General features: G+C 39.5%; 1 protein-coding gene across 2 annotated transcripts; it reads right to left on the minus strand.

The window, feature by feature from the left end:
- Positions 1 to 45: 45 nt before the first annotated feature.
- On the minus strand, positions 46 to 7,015 carry LOC134101875 (interleukin-10 receptor subunit beta-like). 2 transcript variants are annotated; one of them, XM_062555731.1, is made up of 7 exons: positions 6,815 to 7,015; positions 5,545 to 5,659; positions 5,056 to 5,228; positions 3,416 to 3,558; positions 1,989 to 2,178; positions 1,607 to 1,761; positions 46 to 833 (listed from the first exon to the last, which is right to left on the minus strand). In XM_062555731.1, the coding sequence occupies exons 1-7, from the start codon at positions 6,882 to 6,884 to the stop codon at positions 561 to 563; spliced, it is 1,119 nt and encodes a 372-aa protein (XP_062411715.1). In that variant the 5' UTR covers positions 6,885 to 7,015; the 3' UTR covers positions 46 to 560. The 2 variants fall into 2 exon arrangements, with proteins under 2 accessions (XP_062411715.1, XP_062411716.1); XM_062555732.1 differs by having other exon boundaries at positions 5,545 to 5,680.
- Positions 7,016 to 11,065: the final 4,050 nt, after the last annotated feature.

Consider the following 11,065-nt stretch of genomic DNA (forward strand, 5'->3'; position numbering starts at 1 on the left):
CTGTATTTATTCCTTTATTCGTATACATCACTTACTGCCCTTATTATTTTTTACTGTTTTATTATGTTATTGATGAGTGTTGTAGGCCTACTTGGTTAAACACAAAGCTCATCAATGTCAGTTAAATGTATGTTGGAGACATTTCAGGCATTCTGACTAACCACAGCAGTAGCCTAATATTCTTCATATGGGTGGTGTGCAGAAATGTGTACATTAAATCACAGCAATATACAGAATTAGCTTGATTATGGTCTGAGCATTTCATCTCACTTTCCTACAGCACTTTAAGCAGCTGCCATTAGAGAGGATTCACAAAATATATTCAGGGGTCCAAATAATCAGTTTGCCGAGAATCAATTTGGACAAAAGTGTCTGCCAAGTAACATAAACAAAATTGTTTATAACAACTTTTTTATTATTATTACTTCATCTGCAATGAAATAACTTTTGCTAATAGCTCTAGTTATGCTTAGATTGATTTCTAGACAAATTCATGGGGAAAGGGATAAGGGAGTTCATAAATTTGTATTAGGCGTTTGTGATTAATCTTAGACTCTGCTTTAGGAGAGCATATTGTAATAACGCTGCTGAAGCAAGCCACTGATGTTTGTCGGTTCTGCCATCCTGTGAAACACAGTTTCCTCACTCGCACAGACATCGCCCAGAGCTTCATACACAAAGATGCTGCTGGCTCCATCAGAGACTCCCACAGCGCTCTTGTCCTCACTGCTGTGTGTCTCACACAGTGGCTCCCACACACAGCTGATGTGCTCATACGGCTCCTCTGCCAGGGGCAACACCTGGAGCACGCCAAGGGATCTCTCTGGGGGACACTGCAATGCAAAATGCATAACACTGAAATATAGGCCTACCTTGCTTATGTTTTCAAAATCAAAGACTGGTTAGTGTTTTTTCTCTGGATTTAAATTGCATTCAGAAGGTCAATGAGAAAGTCCACATTCCATGTTTTCATATCAACCTAAATTAAGGAGGTGGTACTGTAGATCAGTCTGGTTCTTTTTTAAATAAATCACACCTCTTTCACAAGGCCGCCTTGATTTGGAACTTGCGCGATGTGGGTGTGTCACAAGCTGGAACGGCAGAATACGCGTAAAACAGGCGCGCAACTGAAATGCGTAAAAAAAAGCTGACGCGCGAAGGGGAGAATTCCGCCCCTAGATGTGTAAGTGATGTACAGTAAAGTCAAAGTGTGTCTAATACATATTTAAAGAGGAATAATGCAGGATTGGCGATTTCATCTCTGGTTTCGGTTTCGTTTTGTTTTCGCTCGTTTTATGCTTGCATATTTCTCTGCAGAGCTTCCCCGACAGCTTTAGCGTGTATATTTATACATATATAGGCTATATATAAATATATAAGTTGCAAGCGTGGTTCTTCTTGTTCCTTTCGCGTCTCTGACTTCCAGATGTAAACAGCAGACGATCGTTTATCAGAAAGTTGCAAGGTTGTAATAGCGGATAGGGACACTAGGGGCGGGAGGAAATGTGACTGTTTTCGATAAAACTGGTCAGTCAAGCAAAACAACAATTTCTAAGCGATTTTATGACTATGAAAAAGTTGCATAGGGTCTCTTTAATGAGACTACCTGTCTGAGTTGTTGTGGTAGTGTTGCTTTTGGGTAGAGGAAGTGTTGACCTTTGAAGACACACCAGCCCAGCACCAGCACAGAGAGTACAGCTACAGTTGTTAAGGACCCCACAAGGGCTGTGTGTGAATGAGGCAGGGCTTTTTCTGGCAGGGCTGTGGGAGAAAAATACAAGTCAGTACAAAAGCAGTTGCAAGGAAATAAAATTGAGTAAGAAGGTAATGAATGGAATTGTTTAGGAGTAGAAGAGGAAATCTTACCATACACACACACACACACACACAATGGAATTGTTTAGGAGTAGAAGAGGAAATCTTACCATACACACACACACACACACACACACAATGGAATTGTTTAGGAGTAGAAGAGGACATTTTACCATACGGTGGTTCACCATGTGGAGAGTTCAGAGCACATACTGGTTTACTGGGAGGACTAACTGTTACGATCTGTGCTCCAGCATGATGGACTGCATACACAGTGTGTACTTGTACACACAGTCCCTCTGATGGCAACACAGACACAGGCAACCTGTGTACTAGTCTCTGTTCAACTGTGCTGTGACATGTCTGCTAGAGAAGATAGAGAACAAACAAGTGGATGAAACGATATCCCTTTCAAATATCTGTTTCAGCAGATCTAATTCATCCCAAAGGTGTTCCATTGCGTTGAGGTCTGGACTCTGTGCAGGTCAGTCAAGTTCATCCACCCCAGATTCTGTCATCCATTTAAGGACCTTGCTTTGTGCACTGTGCCCAAACTGTTCCCACACCATTGGGAGCATGGAATTGTCCAAAATCTCTTGATTAATGCTGAAGAATTCAGAGTCCCTTTCACCGGAACTAAGAGACCAAGCCCAGCTCGGGGATGGCCCCTTCCTGGCCCAGCTATATCTACATTTACATTTGGATTTTGGAAGCGTCAGCGGAAATGGATCTATTTTTTATGCTCACATTGCGCAACAAAAACAAATACACCTGAAGTGGGCACAAAAGCTTTAGTACATCTGGCCCTCAAGGGTCAAAGGGGGTTTTCCATGTCATTTGTTAAAAATAGATGCACAAAAACCTAACAACTCGTAAAACATTTATCTTAGGATAATAGGAGAGAAGTGTCTTGTAATGATAATTTCTATGATTTTGGACAAAAAGCCATCTCCAGGCGTAAATGGTTACAGCCTATTACTCAAATTCCGCTCCGTTAGGAATCAGAGCTCCAGTGTTCAATTTGGCATTGACTATGAATTGGCCGGATTTACTAGCCTAGCCTCCGCCATTCATTTGAATGGAGGGCGGGAGTTAGTCACGCTCTCCAGTTATATACCTCCATGGTCCCAGTATGCATCGTGTTCAAGTCAGATCTGCAGAGATCTTCATGAAGTCGAATGCGCCTATAGGCAGTTAGCTTCAATTAATACCCAGATCTCCTTATATGGGCAAAGATGGCAGCTTTGGAGGTCTATGGAGCTCGACAGTCCTGCCCACAGCTGATTCCGGAAGTAAGAATCCAATACAATTTCTCCATTGACAACTGGAGAATAAGCCGTGACATCGTAACCGTCCATGGTAGACTTAAAACCAGCTACGGCGTGACTAAGCAATTGTACCTGCTCATATAGATGCCAAAATCAACCTTGTTTCGAGAAAAAAAAAATCATGATTTATCGAGACAGGCTACACTACCCATAGCCAGGCTAATGCAGAAAAAGACTCTCAGGTCTGAGGTTTTTGTTTTTGAGTTAAATGCCTACCTTTATGATGTGGCACATTGTGAGCTTTTGAAATAAAGACAAATGCAGATTTTCACCTCATTCTCCAGGTGCAGTTTCCAGTAGCTGATGTTGTAGGTCACATTTACTAAGAAACAGCTGAGGTCATATTCAGGCTCTGTTATATTCAGCTCCATAACTCCATATCTCAAAGCCATGGACACAGCTGGAGGATCTGTGACTGAGGAACCAAAATATAAAGTCACTGACCAGCATGGCTCCAAATTGATTCACCTAGACAGATAGATACAATACAAGCCTCTTTCCACTGTAGCCCTATTCACACGGGATTAGTATTACCTGGGGACCTTTTCAAACTACCGCCCCCACCTCTGTGCTAGGCTACTTGCAGCGCATTCGCACGGGATAAGCAAAGTCTGTAAATTACTCTCTTTTCACTGACATTACAGCCGGATATGTCGTTAAGATATTCACAGAAAACAACAAGGAAAGTAGAAAAGATAGAAAAGGCGGGCAATTGCAATAACAATCACTGACATGCAGTTTAGATAAGAGATTAAGCCGGGATTTTTTTAGTTATCCTGGATGAATTTACCCTTGATTTGGTTTCACAAAAGAGATGGCACACAAGTTGCCATGGGAATTTATTCTCTGCAACTAGCCTGGTCCCGACCAGGCTAACAGCCACAAAGGGTCAGGATTTGACTGATTAGCTTCGCCAATTAGCAAGGCACCTCCTCGTCGCCATTTTCCAAAAATAGGCCTACATCATATGTCAAGAAGAAGGATGTATTGGCTGTTCTTCCTACAGGATTCACAGTAGGCTATTTCATTCTGGGGTGCATTTCTAGTTGGCTAACTTCCATTACAACCTACTTTAGTACAATCCATTATTTTTGGATTTGGTGTTCCTAGAAATTGTGGTTCAAACTCTCAATCGCAAAAGTTTGGTGGTTTTAAATAGTGCCCCTGGGCAGTCTTACTTGTGTCGCGCCTTGGTAGTTCCAGTTGGTGATGACTCAAAGTTTGGGTTATGCTGTTGGCTTAGCAATTAAAACACCAACTCCCCTGTTGGGCACATTCTTGCTACTTGTGTTCATTTGTGTTTTGTTTTTGCATTTTGGTAGGCTACTGTTATGATATTCCCAGACCCTACAATCATGCACGCTGATCAGTGGCACTGTTGCTAACTTGTCAATTGGATGCTGAACTGTAGGAGCTTGCGTTTGTTTCTGAATAGGATACCTATTTACCTTGATCTCAGTTGCTGTGTCTTATACAATTATATCAGCCACTAGAGGACTCCTATATTTGCGTAGTAGTTTAGTCTTCACACAGAGCAAGTTTAAGGAAAGATCAGTGTGGTTTTACTAAGTTTAAGGTCTGTACTTTTCTGGCCCCAACTATGGCGCAATTGGCTGGGGCACCTGCACCACACGCCGACGACCCGGGTTCGGATCCCACTCCTGCTCTCTCTCCCATTCACTTCCTGTCACTCTCTACTATCCCTATCAATAAAAGGCATTTAAAAAAAAACGCCCAAGATCTGTACCTTCTTATTGCATTGTTAGGCCTATATGTTATAGCCTAATCAATCAAAACAGAATGCATAGCTGCGTGATGATTGATAATGAGCATATTGTAAATAGCATGGTGGTTATAAATATTGAAAGTAATTGAGAAAAAATAGGAATAATTATTCTTTTACAATACTAACATGTTGTAACTTTGGTCTCTGTACTTCTAACCCATTGAGACGTGTCTCCTTGCAGGTGGGCCCTTACTCTAAACGTATGTTTTCCATAGGTAGAAGGAAGCTTAATGGCACAGCAAAGTTCTTTCACTTCAATACAGGTATTTATGCTTTTAAAAGAAGGATCCTTTCCCCAACTGTGTGTAAGAAATGTACAAACACACACACGCACACGCACACAAACACACACACACAGAGAGAGAGAGAGAGAGAGAGAGGGAGGGAGAGAGAGAGAGACAGAGATATGTTAAATCACTTCTGTCAAAGAAATGTAATAGGAAAAAGAATGGTACTGTTGTTCTACACTTCCTGTTTCTTTGAACCCATAACAACATACTTCTGCAGTGCAAATAAAGCTTGCTCATCCAGGTAGACATAACGGAATTAAAATCAAGGAAGTTGAGGATAAAAAGAGGAAGAGAGATGCTTGAATTTAGAGTAAAAGTGATTCACCTGTACTGTGCTGTATATGTGATGTTAGTTTCGTGGGTGGATGGACTTCTCCAGGTCAATACAGCTCCCATTTTGATGAAGGTGACATTGCTAGGCTTCAATATATGCGGCTGTGCTGTTTATACATTTAAAATAACTTGAAACATTAGTTGTATAATTTTAGTCACATACAGTAATACGCTATATCAACACACACACCTATTAGTCAGCAGCCCTGTTTACATGGACAGTTTATTGAATGAAAATTCTGTGCCGTCTTATAAGGGGCAATGTACTACTCCGATGAAGTAGCACTTTAAAATCTCTTTTATTATTATTATTATTATTTTTTTTTTTTTTATCTTTTTGCCATTATAGGATAGAACCGTGAAGAGACAATTGGAATGAGAACTGAATACACCACCCTCTTTCATCTGGTTAACATTATAATCGGACAGGCAGTTTTATTCTGATCAAGGTGATCTGTCGTTTTTATTCTGATCTAAACATATTAAAAATGTCCATGTTAACACTAGAATGAGCTGATTGATGATCTCCTGAACCAAATGAGCATGTAAAATAAGGACATACTGGATCATCTTCATAATTCCACATTGCATTTGAAACATTTTCAAAGCACTAGGATCTCAATCCTGCCAAAGGAAAATGCAGTACAAGATGCCAGCGTGCTTGATCACAAACAGGCTGGCTGATGCTATGAAAAGTCAGATTGAAGCCTATCACAAACTGTGGGCATTAAAGACACCATCTGTAGAGCTCAATGAGGAGTGGGCCACATATCAACACTATCAACTATCAACTTTCTGAAGTTTGCTGACTACTGGAAAGGTACAAGCCAATGATTTTCAGAAATTGCAAATATTACCTTGTCCTATACATTTCTCAGCCAGTTGACTGAAACAGAAGTTTCAGCAAGCACAGGAAACTTCTCAGAGGCCCTTACTGAACACACCAAGTGCCTTACCATTATATACTGTAATGGAGATGTATGCAAAAGATGGGACATGCCCAAAAAAGAAGAATGTTATGTTTTCCTCAGAAAATATTATTATGGACAACGGTAAGTGATAGGTTGTTGTAGCATAACAATTTTCTGTCATACATTTATGTCTTTATATTTTGAGAATTTATGTTGCCTTTGCCATGAACAACAAGAGCCAACTAATGATGCTTTCATGGCAATCTGATCGTTAATTTCATAATGTCTTGAAAATCAAACTATACAGAGGATGATAACAGTCTAAAGTTAACAACAAGTATGCCCACTTACCATTAAAGAACATCATGTTGGACATGAGTATCAAAAAATGTGGGAGAGTCATTACCCCAAAAGTATCCATTTGAGGGTTTTTTTCTAGAGATAACCTACTAAAAGTAGCCTACATCCCCTATGGTTTCACGACTCAGCACAATGTCACTGTGTCACAATAGCAGATGTTCTTCTCTGCCCCACCCCGATGTCACTGTTACTCCTGGTTATGTTTGGTTGGATTTGATAAAGATTATAAATGGTTTCCATATTTCTTCAAAGGCTGACATACGCTTCTTTTGGTGAGCGTCAGATGTATTCTGAAATTAAATCTTCAGATGTATTCTGAAATTAAATTAGTCCAGTGCGTGATGTGACATGACTTCCTTGATTTCCAGTTCTGGAGGACTACTTTCTTAGCGACAGCTAGAGAAATCAGCAAAGAAATCAGCAAAGGGTTTTTGAATTTAGATGGGAGGTGTGTATTGGAGGTATCGCCAAGAAGGCAAAGTAGTGCTGAAGTTGGGATTCTGCACGTTTCGTGCGCGTTCTCAAGAAATTAGTAAGGACTTACGGCTGTCCGAGTGTCGAATTTCAAAGGGCGTAAGGGTTTGAGCACACCCTTACTGAGCCCTTTCCGCGAGTCTGCTTAGGTAGATTTCACCTAAGGGAATTGCCCACAGTTTGAAGTGTTGTGCCGTTTACCGCAGAAACCATAGGAAATCCGGAAATTACAAAGTTAAACAACAGCACAAGATATAAACAACATCGCCAAGGTACGTGTGATCTCTCAAAGTGCTGTCCCAATCCCATGTATACCTATGAGCCCATGTCGCCTCACACACTCACTCACTTAGCACCAGAGAGATGAAGCATTGAAGTGATAAGGTGCATAGGCACTTAAGCAACCACTTGAATTATGATAGCAACATCCTAGCAACCTCATTGCATGCAATGGAACTTCCTTGGAAGCGCAGTTCTAGTTGTTTTTAATGTTCAAAGAAACATACATGTTTTCTTTGAAATATACTAGAGCTTAAATACCTGTAAGACAATTCCTGATTGTAAAATGCTCAGTGTCTACAGTACATGAAACAAGATATGTATTTACAGAATTACATGTATTTACATTTTTACTATTCTCTTTCAAGTGGACTATACCTCTGTGGACATTCTGCAGGTGCTCATCTTGTGGCCATGATCCTCTTAGACAGGGACAAATCCAGAACGATCTAATAAAGGTCACTACCAAACTTTTCTCAATTGATTCTATAGTACTTTTCCGCGTAGAATCCATTTCTGCTTGGGACATTTTTATATCACGCATAGTTAATGAGATAATTTGCATATTTGAATACATTAGGGCAATTCCATATCAGTTGGAACAGGTCCGACACCATGGTCCTCAGTTTTTCCTGATTTTTGGTCCAAATGTTCCTCCATGTCTCATTAGAAGAAAACCAAAATTTTAGCTGGGTATCTTGTTTAGTTTCTGAGATATGGCTCTTCAAATGTGGTTAGACGTGTCCTAAAAAAAAGGCTGAAAATTCCTGTATTTAATGAGCACCACTTTTTTTAAACCCCTCTCCTCTCTTAAGGCTACCATATTATTTTCTAAAAATTTGAACACTGGGGCAGTACCCTGTGTTGTTGTCCAAAATCACAAAGGAATTACAGTCCTTCCCACCATTGGAGACTTATTCATCGAAACAAACCCATATTTTTTTTTTAAAGCAATGAAAAAAAAGCCTGTTTTTGTTCTCTTATTGTCATGAATGCCTAGCACTCACATTTTTAAAACTCTGCATATATATAGTCCATGAGTAAGAGAACATGTTGACAAAAAAATTGAGATGTTTTTTTTTCTTATTTCGAGGCTATGAGCCTTCAAAGTTGGCCAAAATGGCGTTTTTCCTAAAAATGCCACTTTTATTGCCTTTTTCCAAGGACAAGATGAAATGCAAATCCAACATTTCTTTTTTTCTGCAATAGTGTGGCACTTTGTAGATCATGTGAATGTGGTAGATCCGACCTGTCCATTTTAATATCCCCACAGCACATGTCTGAAGCTAGAAAAAATGAAAAAATGTCTTGGCTGAAGGAGGTGTTGGTTTGATTTGTATGAACCTCTTAGAAGGACAATATGGGATGTAAACCCATTTTATCTTTTTGAGGGATCAGAATGCCATCCTGTAAACAGGATAAAAATGTTATATCCCATTTTTACTCTTTAGTGATCCCTTAAAATATGTCCAAAAGTTGTCATAAATGGGGAAAAAAAGGCGACTAAATTGAGGGGCTTAAATGGCCAAGTGGATCAAGTCACAAGGCTAAAAATGAAATATAAGACAGAAGAGATACTGAGGGAGAACACTGTTAAATGTATAATCCCTGCTATGATGGCCTTTGAACCCACTGTGTCCCTAACTGAGGTTCATTCTCATTAAACACATTTCTTCTGCATGAAGCATATTGTCTCCTGGTTGCTGTTGGAGTTACCGTTGGATGCAGCATGCATGTTCTAATGGTATCCCTGGACAGTTAACCTGAGATCCACTTAGATAAACATAACCCTAGGACCAGTGAAAATCCTACACTTTTTGGTCATCCATATCCATCCATAAGTTAAATTAATAATATTTTTTTATGTCACACAAAGTGGGTATCGATCAACTCCAAATGGTCTGAAACATACTCCTACACAATATCTCAAACCATGATTTTGGCCTCAACACTTAAAGTTTTTTGTTTTTTTTCCCATTCATTTCAATGGGAAATAGTTTTTTGCGAACAACTATTGAACGGAAGGTCGTAGACTCAATCTGATTTGCTCCATCAGACATAATTCGCCCATGAGGATCAAGCAAGAAGTGAATGTTTATTTCTATGACCTTCCGTTCTCTAGATATAGCCTTTTTAAAGTTTATTTCCTGTTTTAAACCAACTTCCGGTTATCACAGGATATTAGGGACACAGTGGGTTCAAGAGCCATCGTAACAGGGTTAAACATTTCACAGTGTTCTCCCTCAGTCTTATATTACATTTTTAACCTTGTGTGACTTGATCCACTTGGCCATTTAAGCCCCTCAATTTAGTTGCCTTTTTCATTTTTGACAACTTTTGGACATATTTTAAGGGATCACTAAAGAGTAGAAATGGGATACAACATTTTTATCCTATTTACAAGATGGCATTCTGATCCCTCAAACAGAAAAAATGGGTTTACACCCCATATTGTCCTTCTAAGAGGTTCATACAAATCAAACCAACACCTCCTTCAGCCGACTATTTTTCATTTTTTCTAACTTCAGACATGTGCTGTGGGGATATTAGAATGGACAGGTCGGATCTACCACATTCACATGGTCTACAAAGTGCCACACTATTTCAGAAAAAAAGAGATGTTGGATTTGCATTTCATCTTGTCCTTGGAAAAAGGCAATAAAAGTGGCATTTTTAGGAAAAAACGCCATTTTGGCCAACTTTGAAGGCTCATAGCCTCGAAATAAGAAGAAAAAACATCTCAATTTTTTATCAACATGTTCTCTTACTCATGGACTATAAATATGTAGAGTTTTAAAAATGTGAGTGCTAGGCATTCATGACCATAAGAGAACAAAAACAGGGGTTTTTTTCATTGCTTTCAAAGAAAATATGGGTTTGTTTTCGATGGATAAGTCTCCAATGGTGGGAAGGACTGTAATTCCTTTGTGATTTTGGACAACAACACAGGGTACTGCCCCAGTGTTCAAATTTTTAGAAAATAATATGGTAGCCTTAAGAGAGGAGAGGGGTTTAAAAAAAAGTGGTGCTCATTAAATACAGGAATTTTCAGCCTTTTTTTAGGACACGTCTAACCACATTTGAAGAGCCATATCTCAGAAACTAAACAAGATACCCAGCTAAAATTTTGGTTTTCTTCCAATGAGACATGGAGGAACATTTGGACCAAAAATCAGGAAAAACTGATGACCATGGTGTCGGACCTGTTCCAACTGATATGGAATTGCCCTAATGTATTAAAATATGCAAATTAGCTCATTAACTATGCGTGATATAAAAATGTCCCAAGCAGAAATGGATTCTACGCGGAAAAGTACTATAGAATCAATTGAGAAAAGTTTGGTAGTGACCTTTATTAGATCGTTCTGGATTTTTCCCTGTCTATCTCTACAGACTGGTCACAGTACAGTGTCACTCCTCAAATAAAAGGTATTAGCAGATCTGAGCATTGCATCTGAGCATTGCACGCCAAGATCGGATGTGATCACT

Source organism: Sardina pilchardus, chromosome 15 (genome assembly GCF_963854185.1).
Source record: "Sardina pilchardus chromosome 15, fSarPil1.1, whole genome shotgun sequence".
NCBI classification, from domain to species: domain Eukaryota; kingdom Metazoa; phylum Chordata; class Actinopteri; order Clupeiformes; family Clupeidae; genus Sardina; species Sardina pilchardus.